The following is a 16,942-nucleotide window of genomic DNA, read 5'->3' on the forward strand; positions in this document are numbered from 1 at the left end:
AAAAGCCGAAGTGCATAGGATCGTGTGTCCGATCTGAGAGAAACTTTTCAGGTCCTGAAAAAGCATAGCATGAAGCTCAACCCCACCAAGTGCACTTTCGGCGTCAGCTCAGGAAAGTTCTTAGGATTTATGGTAAGTCAGAGAGGAATAGAGGCCAATCCAGAAAAGATCAGGGCAGTGGTGGAGCTCACTCCACCAAAAACTATCAGAGAAGTGCAACGGCTTACAGGAATGGTGGCCGCGCTGGGTCGCTTCATCTCGAAATCTGCAGAGAGGTGCCTACCCTTCTTCAACGCAGTCAAAGGACTCAAGACTGCGCCATGGACAGAGGAGTGCCAAACCGCATTCGAAGAATTAAAGCAGTACTTATCCTCTCCACCACTGTTGACAAAGCTGGAGCCAGGTGAGGAGCTACTCCTGTATCTGTCTGTAAGCCCCACGGCTCTAGCAGCCGTCCTAGTTCGTGAAGAGCACCGCCAGCAAAAGCCTATCTATTATGTCAGCAAAGTTCTCCATGACGCCAAAATCAGGTACCAGCGGGCCGAGAAATTGGCTTACGCGCTGGTGATGGCAGCCAGGAAGTTGAGGCCGTATTTTCAAGCCCACACTATAAAAGTCCTGACTGATCAGCCGCTCAGGCAAGTTCTCCATCGACCAGACATCTCGGGACGACTCGTGAAATGGGCCGTGGAGCTGAGCGAGTTCGACATCCAGTACGTACCCAGGCCAGCGATCAAGGCTCAAGTGCTGGTAGACTTCGTAGCTGAGTGCACCATCCCCCAGCAGATCACCGAATCTGAAATTGTTCAAATCCCAGTTGTGGAAAAGTCAATCACAACTGAAGAACGCACAGAAGGAAAGACTGAAGCAGAAATCATCCCCGCACCAGCAGAACAGGATCCATCAACCGCCGAACTAATCTGGGAAGTGTACGTCGACGGGTCTTCGAGCAAGGGTGGCTGTGGAGCCGGTTTGGTTCTCACCGGACCCGACAACTTCACTGCAGATTATGCCTTAAGGTTCGGATTCCGCGCATCCAACAACGAGGCAGAGTATGAAGCCCTCCTCGCCGGAATGAATCTCGCAGTCCAGACCAGCGCCTAAAGACTTAAAGCATACTGCGACTCCCAGCTGATTGCAAACCAGATTCAAGGAGTCTATGAGGCCCGCGACGAGCGTATGATCAAATACCTCTCCAAGGTCCGCTAGCTAGCCAGCCAATTCAAAAGTTTTGAGGTCATCAGAATCCCCAGAACAGAAAACGCAAAAGCAGATGTGTTGTCCAAGCTGGCCGCCTCCGGGTATACCACTCTCGGGAGTATATGTATGGAGTTCTTACAGAAATTTAGTATCGAAGGTGAGGCCGCTGAAGTAATGCAGGTGGAGCACGAGTCGTGCTGGATGGACGAAATCATTGAATACCTGCGCAGTGGTAAACTTCCTGAAACCAAGAAGGAAGCCCGCAAAGTGATACAGAGAGCTGCCCGGTTTTCCCTCAGTGGTGAGAATCTGTACAAAAGATCGTACACCCTGCCGTACCTAAAGTGCCTCCGGCCGGGCGACGCCGCATACACTCTGCAAGAGACGCACGAAGGGATCTATGGAGAGCATCTGGGGGGCAAGGCCCTGGCAATCAAAGTGTTGCTCAGAGGCCTGTACTGGCCTACTTTAAGACAAGACGCACTGAGTCTGGTTAGAAGGTGCGAGAGATGCCAGAAATTCTCTCCCACCATTCACCAGCCTGCCGTGTCGATGGCCCCGATCATCAGCCCACTCACTCCCCTTCGCAGTATGGGGGATGGACATCTTGGGCCCGTTTCCGCCGGCCTCCGGAAGACGCATGTTCGTTGTAGTGGCAATTGACTATTTTACCAAGTTGGTGGAGGCTGAACCTCTAGCCCAGATCACAGAGCAAAACGTGCAGAACTTCTTCTGGAAATCGGTAGTTTGCAGATTTGGGATTCCCCGCGTTTTGATAACGGACAACGGTAGACAATTCGACTGCCGCAACTTCCGGAAATTCTGCTCTGACTTGAAGATCGAGCAGAGATTTACTTCAGTGGCGCACCCTCAGACGAATGGGCAGACAGAAGTGACAAACAGAATCCTTCTTCAGGGTATTAAAAAGAGGCTGGCCGATGGGCAGATGAGCTTTATCATGTCCTGTGGGCGTATCGAACCACCCCGCGCACATCAACGGGAGAGTCACCATTCAACTTGTCCTTTGGAACGGAGGCGGTAATACCCGTCGATGTGGGCGCCCCGTCTCCCAGAGTCACCAACTTCAGTGAGCAAATCAATGATGACGGGCTCCGTGCGAACCTCGACTTGCTGGAGGAAGCCCGGAAAGAGTCTCGAATCAGGATCGCCGTCTACAAGCAGAAAGTGTCCAACTACCATAATTCAAAGATACTCCCCAGAGAATTTCGAACAGGAGATTTAGTCCTGAGGAAAGCTGCCGTCTCCCAACCAAAGAAAGTCGAAAAACTCTCCCCGACCTGGGAGGGGCCGTATCGAGTGAAAGAAGTAATTCGCCCAGGAAGTTATAAGCTGGAGACACTGGAGGAGCACTTATTACCTCATGCATGGAACTCCAAGAATCTCAGGAAATACTAGCAGTAGCCAAATGTCGGGCGTGAAAGGTGATTTTGTAAATGTAAATACATATTAAATATGAATGATATGGAAACTCTTTTGCAGATCTTCGTGCCTTCTGGAAACCCAGTTCACCAAAACTTGGGTACTTATTATCTGGAAACCCCGTTCACCAAAACTTGGGTACGTATTATCTGGAAACCCAGTTCGTTAAAACTCGGGTACTCATTATTCGGAAACCCAGTTCACTAAAACTCGGGTACTCGTTGCTTGGTTCACCACGGCTCGTTTCCACAAAGACCGGGAGCCCACTCCTGGTCCGGAACCAGCCCGGACGCAAAAACCAACGCCGCTTGGAAACCCAGTTCGTTAAAACTCGGGTACTCATTATTCGGAAACCCAGTTCACTAAAACTCGGGTACTCGCTGCTTGGTTCGCCACGACTCGTCTCCACAAAGATCGGGAGCCCACTCGGGTTCGTCCCTAGGGTTTTGCTTTGTGTATTCCCTTAGGTCTTTGACCAAAATGGTGAAAACATTCTAAAAATCCAAAAGCAGTTGAAACATTCGAAATATCTTAAAATCCAAAAACATTTGAAAACTTGAAAAATTCAAAATCATTTGGAGTGTTAGTTTTTAGTAGTAAGAGGAGAGTTCGTTTCGAACTATGTTGATTTGATCCTCTTCCACGAGGTACGTAGTGCAACTTGAGACCATTATCCCAAGTCCAGCCAAACTTTGTAAATAGACTTTATAAATCTTTCAAAAATCATTCAACCAACTTTAAAACCATGTTTTCAAAAAGATCTTCCTCTAGAGTTAGGAGTTTGTCCTAAATAGAGAGTTTTTGAGTTAGGAGTTTGTCCTTAGTATGTTGTTTGATTGTTGTGGTTGTTGTGTCTTTGTGTTAGAGTTAGGAGTTTGTACGCCTCCATCCGGTCAGTTGGCGATTCACATCGCCGACTGATGACTAGGTCTAGGATGCATTAGCGATCCCATTATTTTTCTTAGGACACACAGCCTAGTTACACACAGGTTGGAGGAACCACCCGTATTAGCTTAGGGCTACCCTGCATTTAGTTAGAGCATATAGGGTGTCCTAAAATCTGCAATTCACTGGAATTTAAATAATCACTCAAGAAGCTTTAATAACTAGACTGGTCTTTTAGATCGAGTCTAGGATAGAGGTCTAGGTGTCTTAGGCATCATAGCTTAGAATAGGCGCGAAGAACTACGTTGCTCTGATTCTCGTGGAGGCGAGGATACGTGGGCTTCTTTGGATGAACAGCAGATCATCCAAGGACTCGGGCTAAATCGTTTAGAATTACGGATTTGTTGTGTTGTCATATTGTATGTTTTGTTGTGTTTTTCTTACTTTTTCTGAGCAGACGTTATACCTTTAGCTGTAGCGTGCATGTGTTCGTCCACCAGAACCTAGACACCAGTTAGGCATGTCACTCATAACCTAGCTGTGTTTAGGTGACACATCTTTTATTTTATTTTGCATGTGCTTATTATTTCATTCTCGAGTCATGCATGATCAGGTAGACGTTCACTCGGGGATATTTGTTCCCATTTCACATGATTTTCGTCCACAACTCTTCGAAATTAGTAATAAATGGCATAAGAGACCAAGTACTTGCACTCGGACGAATTGGGGGTGCTCTTCGGACCTTCTCCATTCGTAATCAAGCACGGACCTTTTGTATCTTTGGTTATCCGTTGCAGACAGAACATTTGTTTTGGTTCCATGGCGTATCCATGGATGGCGACTCTGAGTTATTTTTAGGTATATCTCGGTTTCGAGCCCTGGCTCCGAATCAAGATGTATCTCCTTCGTTATGTATCGCCACTCATGCTATGCTGTGAGAGTGGCACTTATTTTGAGAGTTCCTTGGCAGAGCTCTCCTTCACATGTGGAGATCTTTGAGGATTGCAGGGGGACTCGTCCCTCGGCACCTGTCCTCTCAGGATCGGGGTCCACATCGAGTGACATATGTTGCCTTTGATTAAACTATTTTGGCCCTAAGCTAGGATTCGAGTGACATATGTTGCGTGAGAGCCATTTTAGAGATGGAATGGACAAAATTAAAGCAAGGAATGAACGTGCACACAAATATATAATTGAACATTGGCCAAAGGAACATTGGGCAAGTTGCTATTTCCAGGGCAGTAGGTATGATGTGTTGACAACGAATAGATCATAATGCTTCAATGCAATTTTAAAGGATGCGAGGACATTGCCGATTGCATCGTTGGTAGAACATATTCGATGGATAATATCTGACTTCTTCCAGCATCGTCGGAAGATGGGTCATCAGTGGAAGACAAAGTTGACTCCAAACGCGGAGACCCGTTTAGATTTTTCACGTCGTAAAGATTGTCACCATTTAGCACGCCCGTTTGGGCAGTATTTATTTGAAGTACTGTCGTCAACAAATGTTGATATTGTGGACTTAGATAAGAAAATCTGTACATGTGGTGTATTCCATACAATTGGACTACCATGCTCACATGCAATGGCAGCCATGACCAAGAGGAATTATGATGAATATGATTTTTGCCAACCATGGTTTCTCACGGAGAAGTATCGGGACACTTATGAAGAGGTGGTGCTACCTACATTAGATCGATCGCAGTGGCAGGTTCCTCCCTACTCTTTGATGATTGTATCACCCCCACACCCCAAAAGGCCACCTGGAAGACCTCATTCAAGAAGGACCGAGCGAGAACTGCAAGTTGGTGTACATCATAATTGCAGTACATTTGGCCAACTAGGCCACAATAAAAGGTCATGTAAAATCCTCCCAAACGAACTCAACAAGACAACCAGAGTCCCTTTGGGCCATCTGCTCCTATGTACAACAGGTATGTGACATATACGGTTTGAATTACTATATAGAGAGCCTTTTGATCATAAATTCAAATATTAATCGGTCGTTGTCATATTTTCGGCAGGTCCGGTGTCTCCTGTCAAGCTCCATTTTTCTTGTAGGTGCATTCGAGCAGTTATAGAAATTTTAGAAAAGCTTCCTCATGGATTCGACTACCCCCATTCTGGAAAGCTTCCTTTTGAACTACCAACACTATGAGGCGTTGTAGCTACAAGAAGTGCGCTGGCTAGGCCCATCAATTGCCATAAACATTTGCCATTTTTTTGCTTTAAATGTTTATGTAAAACCTCTTAAGTTCTTGTGTGGCTTTTGCTCTAGACTCTACCATTGAAGATAGTATTTAATGGCTTCCAAATTGCTTGGTCGAAGCAACAAAAAAAAAAACTTGGTCGAAGCAAAAATTGATTGCGGTAACATTCGCAGTTGTGTTTTTCGCTTCGAATAAATTTTTTAGGCTTCGAATAACTGTTATTCTCCTTCTCGACACAAAAACAAGTACTCGAAGCGAAAACAGGTTATTCGAAGCCAAAAAAATACTTGGTCTAAGCCAAAAAAACATGTTGATCGAAGCAAAAAATGTGTCCAGTAACATTCACATTTGTGTTTTTTCGCTTCAATTAAATTTTTTAGGCTTCGAATAACTTTTTTTCTCATTCTCGATGCAAAAACAAGTACTCGAATCGAAAAAATATTTTTCGAAGCCAAAAATGTGTTTCTAGTAGCATTCGCCGTTGTGTTTTTCGCTTCGACTAAATATTTTTAGGCTTCGAATAACTTTTTTTTTTTCTTCAGACGGTGGTAATCATCACCTACCTTGGACCTAAGACTCTTGCAATCGAAACAGGGTAGTTCTACAAATTCTAGCATAAAGATTTTGTCCTCTCTGAAAATAACTAATCATTTGATGTCCATTGATAGCACAAAAATGATAAACATATGACTTTGCCATAGCATCTCTTTTAGAAGTTTAGAAGTTAAGAGAGGTAGTGGAGTTTTCCATTAGCTACAGTAACACAACAAAAAATTATCCAATGGGGTTTCTCAACATGTCCATAATCCAATTTCGCCATCTCATCTTCCCATTCTATTTTCTTCCTCTGCTCACATGACGATATAAACACAAATAGATCGGTGCTCTTGGCTTTCAATAAAGGCATAGTTGTTGATCCTCAGAATCCCTCACAAGACTTCTCTATACATGAGCAAAAACCAGTTAGGAGGCCAAATTCCATCCTCTATTTTACAACTGCAATAATTCAAATAAGTACCCAGCATAAAAATTAAGTCATTAAAGATACTTATATCTGCAATGTTCAAAATGAAAGAAAAAAGGCAAATTCCAGGGTTTTTTTTTTTACCTATGAATGCTTGGAAAATCAACTACGCTGGTAATTGTCAAAAAAAACCTTTGAATACCCTAAAAAATGGGAGAGAGAGATGATGTTAGATGGAGTTTTGAAAAAAAAAAAATAGAAATATAGAGAGAGAGGGAGAATGAGAGGCTTACCTTCTTACGTATTACCAGAGGAAAGAGTAGGTTTCGCCGGAGAAGAAAAAGCACTTCAACTAGGTTAAAAACAGTGTTCGAACAAAATGGGTAAAAGTAAAACTGTAAAAAGAAGGCAAGAAGAATAAATGTACTGAGGGGCATTTTAGTCCTAAAATTTTGATCTTTTTATAAATCAGCATTTATTCGTTTTTTCTCAACAGATGACATTTTTATGTCAATAATGCAACTCTCCGACACGTAACAGTCAATAACCCTAAACTATTTTAGTGTACTTTCAGTTCAGAACACAGACCAAGCTAATCCCTCATCTTTATTATCAAAGATTTCTAACCCTCTCTCTCTCTCTACGACTGACGTTGCACTTTCATCTCTTTTTCATCCGCTGAAAATCTGGTGTATGTTTTATAATTTCGTAAGTATCGGAAGACTATAGATTCGGTGGATTCAGCCATTCAGGTCTTATCAGGGAGGCACATGAGCTGTTTGACAGAATGCCATGGAGGAATTTTTTTTTCTTTTGGTTGCTTCTCTACCAATTTATGGCTATTTCTCGGTGTACAAGTGTTTGCATTTCAGACTTACTTTAAGGGAAATCATATGAGGGCTTTTTATTTATGACTATTTCTTGGTGTTCACACATTTCCTTCTGTTATATTTTTAACTTCTTCTATTAATTGTTTGAAGCTGGAGTTGATCATGACAAATGAGAATTGGTTATCACATTTTTAATCTTTTCCTGTTTTTTTAATATTGTTTAGGCTTTTGAATAAGAAAAGTAACATTTACAGCTTTAGGGTTGATTTATTAGAGGCAGTTACCAGCAGATGTTGGGGACAATATTAATCGCCCTTGACAGGAGGTATGTAAGGTGAAAAATACAAAATTGTTCCAGAGAAAATTTTGATTATAATTCCCCCAATGAATTGCAGAACTAGGTGTTCTCTAAGAAGGGCAACTCCTTTACTGCTGACTGAATTTTTCATCAACTACAGGTACATCAATTATCTGCTTTATTTTTCCTTTGTATTTCCCTTCCAGCTTAATAATCTCTCTCTTCTACTTCCCCTATTTTGACATATTTTATCATTGCTTTTGGTGCTCTCCTACCTCCATAACAGTTTTTGGTACGCAATAACTTATCTACTTTGATCGCGTAGATAACTTATCTACTCCCTAGGCCTAAAATACAGTATGGCACACTCACATAGACAAGGTGTGCCCAAAAAATCTGCTCCATAGGATCATCCTAACCCTACGATTTGTGGAGGTTAAAATGGACGGACATAAACCTTCTCAAATCTGTCCATTTTTTACCTCCATAGTTCGAAGGATTAGGATTATCTTAAGGAGCTAATTTTTTGGACACACCCTATCTTTGTGAGGGCCTATCAAATGAATGCTTTGGATCATCCAAACAATGTGAGCCCACTCTGTTTCTGGCCAACGGATTAGATAAGTTATCCACTCGATCGAGGTGTCCCTACCCCATTTGTAGGGCAGGACTACTCCCTACAGATGCTTGCAATCACTCGTAAACCACATGCATAGGGTAAGCCTGGGGAGTTAAACATGCGTCAGTAGAGAACATGCCCACGGCACTTGCCAACTTGGAAACCCCGTACGGGTTTAAAAGAATATATATTTGATTGTGCCCACGATTTCTGCTCATTCAGATGACTCAATGAAAATAGATTGGCCTAAAAAAACATCTTCATAGGGTGATCCTGACCCTCAGATCTGTAGAGGAACGGCACATTATTGATAGTAAGGCGATTTTACACCGTGCCCAATCGGGCAAGTGGGACCACTTTTTCAACATCTAAAGGGGCTGCTGTTGGATCAAATATCAAGGGCAGATGCCCCGCTAGTGTACGATGCCACTTCTCAACAAAAACTGTATTTTGGGTTCTAAAAGGGGTGTGGAGGCATATATGTAAGATTTTTGGGTTACTTTGCGAGAACAAAATGCAAAGTAACTGAAAATAAGGAAAACAAAAACTCTATTTTGAGTAGGGGGTTTTTTTTTTTTACTGTTTTCCCAGCCACTTCTCAACAAAAACTGTATTTTGAGTAGAATTTCTCTTTCAGCCTCTTCTCACCCTCTCCTCATTCATGCCCTCTTAATTCTCTCCCTCGCACCAAAGAAAAAAAGAGAGAAGCCATAAAAACTTCCCCCAAAAGTTTTGTCCAAACCACACCCACCTTTGAAAAATCATATGCATGAATAACAATCCAAATAGCCTATTTCTCAGATTATCATCAGAGTTTTCAGACAAAAAAACACAAAATACTAATAATTTTAGAAACACATGAGCACAAAAGCATACAAAAAGTATATATCCAGGTCTATCAAAATAAAAATCGAGGGAAATAAGTATATAATTTTAGAAACACATGTAGGGGTGGCAATGGTTCAGTTTCGGTATTGAACCCCAAACCAAACCAAACCGAAATCGTCACAACTATGTTTCGTCCAACGTGCATCGCATATAAATGCTAACTTGTAGATGAAAAAAAAAGGCATGAGATACTGTACAAGAAAGCACTTCATGCAATCATTCCTAATGGAAAATCAACCATATACAATACCTATAAATTGGATATTAAATCAGCCAAGAGAAATGCTTAATCAGGTAAGAGGATAAGGCAATGTTTTTTTTTTCCCTAATAAAGCTTTTTTATTCAAAAAAAGTGAACCAAAAGCAAATACATAATAATCCAGTCAAAGCAGAAACCAACAACCTAATAATGCTACTCCAGTGAAGAAACCCAACCGAAAGAAATTTCACATATCGAACAGACTAATACTAACAGAGGAGTCCAACAAATACCTTCATAAACATAGCTAGGATCATGACCTAATTGACTCTATTGATTTAAACTAATCTTAACCTTTAATATCAATAAACAAACCATTGATGTGTTGCACTCACTAGAACCGAGAATTTACACCCATGCATCACCTTGGCTAACTCAGTTCCCTCAGTGACGGATGCTTTTTCAGTCAATAATCTGCAATGTAAAAGAGAAACAAAAAGTGGGGGGAAACAGTCAGTATATGAAATCAGACATTTTCTGACAGGCAAATGGGTGATAGATTAATACAAGAGAATGCATAAAAAATCATATGCAACTAATTTTCAACAAACTTTTGAATAAACAAAAAGAATCAGAAGAAACACCTTGGAAGCATTGAAATAAGCAAATGCTTTCTATATGTACATTTATTCTATGTTCTGCCGTTCATAGTGACTTATTTGATGGGATGGTTAAGAGATTATGACAAACTATACCAAATTTTACCACCATCTAAAACTAGTTGTAATCATGGTTTTACATCCCACCGAAACCAACACGAAATGACTGGAATATTTCTGTCTCCATTCTGCACGAAAATGCTTACAGAAACTGAACCAATACCGAAATCAAAACTTTTAAGTAAATCAGCGGTATACTTAATCAGTATAAAAGGGCAGCCTAGTGCACGAGGCTTCCGCCATTGCGGGGTCCGTGACTCGAACCCGTGACCACCAGGTCACAATGGAGCAACCTTACCATTGCGCTATGAATTGCAAGTTAAATTTGGTGTGTGAATAATATTTAAATATTTTAAATGAATTACATGTGAAATGTGGTATATATTAAATTATCAGACATCGGTGACAATGCATGTCACAAGGTGTTCGATGTTGTTAAACTATTATGGATGTTTGTCTTGATTATGTGATGTTTTCTTAGTTTGTATTTGTATTTAATATAGCATTTCCTGCAGCTTCATCTTAAAATTCTATCATTTGAATATGTTTCCATACATTTCTGTAATTTTAAAGCCAAAACCGAAACTGAAACCAAAATTTTAAACCTTAGTAGTAATAACCTAAGAAGCACGGGTACTCTCTGGAGGCGCACGCACCCGTGTCGGGTGCGTATCGGATGCGGGTGCTCTTGGGTACTCCTGATACGCACCCAAACAGCAAACAAAACGAAAATCCAGTTTGGGTACGTATCGGGTGTCCATATTTGAATTAAATAAAAAATTAAAGATTTACAATAGAGGGGTTGTCCTAATTAACAAAAGGAGGGGTGAATATATCAAAATATTCGTAATATATATATATATATAGAGGAAAAGGATTGTACGCTCGACCGTACCTAAAGTTAGGTACGGTAGAGTGCCAAATCACATGGGTCCCCCATTTTTGGTGAGCATCTAAACCATTCATTTGCAAGGCCCCATCATAGATAGGGTGCATACCAAAAATCAGCTCCATAGGATCATCCTAACCCATCCATTTGTGGAGGCCAAAATGGACAGACAGTGTTCGTCCACAAATCAGCCCATTTTGGCCTCCACAAATGGATGGGTTAGGATGATCCTATGGAGCTGATTTTTGGTATGCACCCTATCTACGATGGAGCCTTGCAAATGAATGGTTTAGATGCCCACCAAAAATGGGGGACCCATGTGATTTGGCACTCTACCGTACCTAACTTTAGGTACGGTCGAGCGTACAATCCTTTTCCTCATATATATATATATATATCCCGTAATTAAAAAACTAACAACTTAGAAGTAATTTTAGATTTGGGTGAAGTAATATTAGATTTTGGAGATGTTATTGTGATTTGATTGTTTTCCAATTAAATTGTTTGAATTCTTTAACAAAATATTTAAAATTTTAATTTTATAAATATATAATAAAATATAAAAATATATTATATTTAACGTACCCCCAGAATACCCGTATCCTTTTTTTTTTTTAATCACGTATCCACGTACCCATATCGTGTCGTACCCGAACCCCGTACTCGTATCCGTTCTTCATTGGTAATAATGCTTTGGAGTTTTTCTTTTGTAGCACTATATGTTGAAATCGCAACGTAGCAGACCAAGAGGGGGGGTGAATTTTTTTTTTTTTTTTTTTTTGAAAGATGACATAATTCATTAATTCTCAAACTGCATTCGGGACCAGAAGTCCTAGCCTGCAATACAAGAGATTAACATGTTTTGGCATGGGCATACCCAAAGCCTATTCAAAGTAAACCATACAAATATAACATACCAACATACAATCCCTTTTCCTTCTTTTCTAACCAGTTTTCTTTAAACAACCTATTGTATTACAAAATTTTCAATTGTCCCTCTGAGGGTGCCCAAAAACTCTGGGTAGCCCGAACTATAATTCCTTCCCGGGAACCCTAAGCCGCACACTTCTCAAGATTATCCAAGATATGCTGGATTATGAAATCCGGCTTTTCTACAAGAAGCTCCTCAGGAACTTGCTCCAGACGACTAGGGATTTTTCTATCCACATTTATTTCTTTCACTTGTCGAATACCCACGATTTTGATGGCTTCCGAATTAAGCCTCCTCATATCTTCTTCTGCCAAAAGGAATTTACAGAACAGATGTGCAAAGAGAGGTGATTGGGTTTCCCTTATCTCCCTTGACCCAGTGAGACGGGTTAGGGTATATGGGCATTCCTGAGCCTCTTGTCTGAAGATATTCCATCGCTTGCGAAGTAAATCATCAGCTATCTCTTTAGGGGCTTTTCCTCATCATACACCATCTCTTCCATCCTCCTTAATATGTCTTCCAGAATCCTTACCTCTGAAGACAAACACGATCTTCTACCTTCATAGGAGACTAGGAGAAGTGCCTTGATTTTCCATTCTCAAAATATAAACTAAGAGACCAGAGCCCTCACCCAACACAGAACCAGGAAATGCCCTTAGAAGCGAGCAGCAAAAGAAATTCTCCGGATGGTAGCAAAGAAGCAGGCTAGAGGAAAAACCTAGAAGCAACTACACAAGAAAACCCAAACAGGACCTAGAAAAATAGAGTAAGCGAAGGGACCAAAGGATCCCGCCTCGGGAACCCGAAAAGAGAAAGAGGAAAGAACACGCTAGATAAATAAAAGACAAAACTACCCTCAATAACTAAAGATCAAAGCCAGAGACCCTAAAGAAACAGAAACCAACCCTAGCGGCCCTACAGAGCTAGGCCCAGCTTTTCCCACGTCGACTTGAATGGAGTTTGAAATTTGCAATCAACAGGGGGCGGTAAAGTGTACGGGGCCCTGACCCAGCCCCACGATCGGGGCCGGATTCAAACGGCCAGAAGACTCCCGACGGGCCAAAGGGACAAATGATCTAGAATTCTCAGGGATTTCAATACCAATCCGATAAGTATGGTTTAAAATTCTAATTACAACAAAGGAACCTGAGACAATCCGTTGAAAAGCAAGGATTTTGACCGAGACAAAGCTCATACAGTGCTGATGATTTGCTTCCAATTTTGTTTCTAGGACTCTTACCTCCTATGGCTTCCACCGTTGATATTGCCCAAGTATGTAAAGGGATGCCATAAAGGTTGACCCACATAGGTTCCTCCCTGACACAGGGAGCATGGACCGGCAATAACAAGATGGAGATCAACACAAGAAGCAACTAAAATAATCTCGTGGAGGCTTGAAAACCCATGTCACGGTTTGGAGAAAAACTGTAATATAACAAATGACAGGAGCAAAGCTCCTTCACCCACGTGAACGAGCCAATGCTCTTTAGTAAAGATATCCCAAAAATAAACTTTATTCAAATCTCTCTTCTTTCCTCATGCAATTACATTATATAAAAAGAAAAAACCTAAAAATAGCAACTCTAAATTCTTGCCTAACTATTATTCTCAATCTTCTAACTAAAGCAACATAAATCAAAAGAAGAAACATGACTAAAACTTTCCTAAAATAGTAATCCTCTAATATAACTGTACCATATCCTAAGACTGCCTATAACTTAGCCAATTCAACTCCAAATAACGTAATCTTGGGCTCTTTAGATAGGTAATCGAAAAATCTTTCTAAAAAAACCAAAATCATGCTAAAAGAACAAGATTTGACGTCCTAAAAAAATACCACAAATAAAATAACGAAAATAGGAAATAAAAAAATAAAAGATTTGATCTGCGCCGCACGTTCTGCATCATTCACCCCCGCTTGAAGAAAACTCGACCTCGAGTTTAGGACATCGTTCTCCAAATCTGATTTTTGGCACTGCATCATCTTCTATTCTTCATTCCCCCTTTATTATTATTATTTTATTTTTTTTGTGATCCCTTACATGATGCTTAGCCATGAAAAGGGCTCTCGAAGGCACTCTCAGATCCATGGCCGTCTTCTCATGGATGCGAGTTTCAAGTAGTGCTAATTGTGTGAAAGTCTTCACCCGTTGTTGGAGTTCTTCGTTCGCCGCGGCTAGATCAGGCTGGCGACGACTTCTTGTTGATTTCATACGGAAATAGCCAGGAAATATGCTTCTTGTTGATTTCACAAAAAAATAGCCAGGAAATATGCTTCTTGTTGATTTCACTCAAAAATAGCCAGGAAGCATTCTTTTTGTTGATTTCTCAAAGAAATAGCTAGGAAGTTGTGCTTTGATACCAGCTGACGCAGGGAGCGTGAGAGCGGCAACACCAAGATGGAGATCAACACAAGCAGCAACTAAAATGATCTCATGGGAGTTTGAAAACCCATGCCACGGTTTGGAGAAAAGGTCCAACATAACAGATGACAGGAGCGAAGCTCCTTCACCCACATGAAAGAGCCAATGCTCTCTTCACAAAAGATGTCCCAAAAATAAGTTTATTCAATCTGTCTTCTTTCCTCATGCAATTACATTATATAAAAAGCTAAAACCTAACAATAGCAACTCTACATTCTTGCCTAACTATTATTCTCAATCTTCTAACTAAAGCAACATAAATAAAAAGAAGAAACACGACTAAAACTTTCCTAAAATAGTAATCCCGTAATATAACAATACCATATCCTAAAACTGCCTATAACTTATCCAAATCAATTCCAAATAGCGTAATCTTGGGCTCTTTAGATAGGTAATCGAAAAACCTTTCTAAAAACACCAAAATCATGCTAAAAGAACAAGATTTGACGTCCTAAAAAAATACCACAAATAAAATAACGAAAATAGGAAATAAAAAAATAAAAGATTTGATCTACGCCGCACGTTCTGCATCACTCCCCTTGAACAAATTCCTTTTTCCACAGAACAAGCGAACTCATATAGGGTGCCAAGGAATCAGGACTAGTAGAAAGGACCTTCAGAGCCTGCATTTCAGAGTCAAACATAAAAAGAAGCTCGTCTTTCGACAGAATATTTGGGCAATGTAGCGATGGAATGTTCCAGGTGTTTTTTTCCCAAAACCAGAGGTCTTCTAAAGCTCCGTTAGGGTTCTTCCTTTTCCCAATCAAGCAGGACTGAAATTCCAAGGGTAGGCCCGAGTACAATTCTAATGGCAACTAATGAGGAGGGAAAATTAGGTTCCTAACAAGTTTTAAGCTTTTGAAAACTATAACCCAATTTTGAAGATTTAAGAGATCAAAAAGGCAATTAAGCACACATGTTAAATCCTAAGTGCAATGCAAATATAAAGCAAGAGATAAGAAAGAGTGCACCCGAGATTTAAAGTGGTTCGGTCCTCAAAACGCGAGGCCTACTCCATTCCACCAACCAAACTCGTTGATGGCTTCACTATGTTGATCTTCTTAACTTCGGCGAAGATCGGTGCCAATTACAATTCCAATCCCCAATTCAATCGTTTGAATAAGAAAGAAAGAACAAAAAATACCTCACAAGGGTTTACAAGGTTTGTAAAAGATGTACAAATTTGAGCCTAATGATCCAAATCCAAATTCTAGAGGATGAGAGGCATAAACAAGCTTGATTCACTCTTAGGATGTTCAAATAGAGTTTTTGAGTGTTAGGATTGATAATTGGGAAGATTAGTATACCCATATATATAGAAAACCCAAAATATGACCGTTTGGGGGCATAGTGGTAATTCTGGCAAAAACCCCAACGGCTATAATTTCTTCCCGAAATAGTGGTCTCGGAGTTCCGAGCGATTTTCTCGGAGTTCCGAGAATTTCTCTCGGAGTTCCGGGAATACAAACAGAATTTGGAAAAATGTTACTGGACCATATCTCGGAGCTCCGAAAACTTTCTCGGAGTTCCGAGCTCAAAGCTCCGAGAATAATTCTCGAAGTTCCGAGAAGCCTAATTCCAGCAGATTTTCAATTCTGTTCTTTATTCATTTGGGCTTCCAACTCTACACCAAGTTGGGATTGTTTATGAGGGTTCCAAAGTGTTGGAACACCACAAGGATAATCTCTTAAACATTTAGGGGTGTGATTTACTTTATTTATGCCTCTAAACACCTAAACTAGGATTGGATCTTTACATTCTAAACTGACTTCGATCTTCAATTGCGATGCTTCAAGTCTTCATGCGTCTTGGATCTCCGATGTCTTGGCCTTCCGAATGTGGTCCAATGAGAGCTTCTTGGCCTCAATCCAAGCAATCTTGTCTTTATACAATCATGATCTACAACTTAGACAATCAAACACATTAGTGATATAAAATCACTTGTGTATTGGAATCATCAAAAGAAGATGGGAATGCCAAGGTGGGAACCATTGGGCTTACAAGGACTTTAGGGAATCCAAGACTATAAAGAGGGGGGTGAATTGGGTTTCTTTAAAATCTCATTAACTAAGTTCACAAAAATAAATTCCCTTTGCTAAACTTGCTTGAATCTAAAACTATAAAGAAAAGTAAATGAGAGTAAGGTAGGATGTTACCAATCACACAAGTAGAGAGAGAAGCTTGAACACAGAGATTTTAAAGTGGTTAGGGAAACCCCTACGTCTGCTCTTCTCAAGCTTACCGTCCTTGAGGAATCACTAAAACTCAATCTCCCATGGCAGTGGAGATCAGTACCTTATACAACTTTACTAGGCTTCCAAGCTCCATGGGTTTTAATAGTGTTGACCCTTTCCACCCTATACAGGCAGAAGAAGAAAAAGAATAATATAAGCCTGCTCACTTGCCTCTTCTAGGCGGATAAAAAGTTGAAGATCAAGCTCTCA

General features: G+C 40.7%; 1 protein-coding gene across 15 annotated transcripts in view; it reads right to left on the bottom strand.

The window, feature by feature from the left end:
- Window positions 1-9,637: 9,637 nt before the first annotated feature.
- The window catches only part of LOC143853964 (putative F-box protein At5g55150), a 68,318-nt gene continuing 61,013 nt past the window's right edge, over window positions 9,638-16,942 (bottom strand). For all 15 annotated transcript variants that reach the window (XR_013237517.1, XR_013237524.1, XR_013237512.1 and 12 more), the window contains one exon: window positions 9,638-10,010. Coding sequence is in view for 1 of the 15 variants with exons in the window: in XM_077364256.1 (XP_077220371.1) it covers window positions 9,999-10,010 (12 nt within the window). In the remaining 14 variants the exon portion in view is untranslated. The remainder of the gene's footprint in view (window positions 10,011-16,942) is intronic.

Source organism: Tasmannia lanceolata, unplaced genomic scaffold (genome assembly GCF_043159265.1).
Source record: "Tasmannia lanceolata isolate RefF3 unplaced genomic scaffold, GAP_Taslan_0.1 ptg000002l, whole genome shotgun sequence".
NCBI classification, from domain to species: Eukaryota; Viridiplantae; Streptophyta; class Magnoliopsida; order Canellales; family Winteraceae; genus Tasmannia; species Tasmannia lanceolata.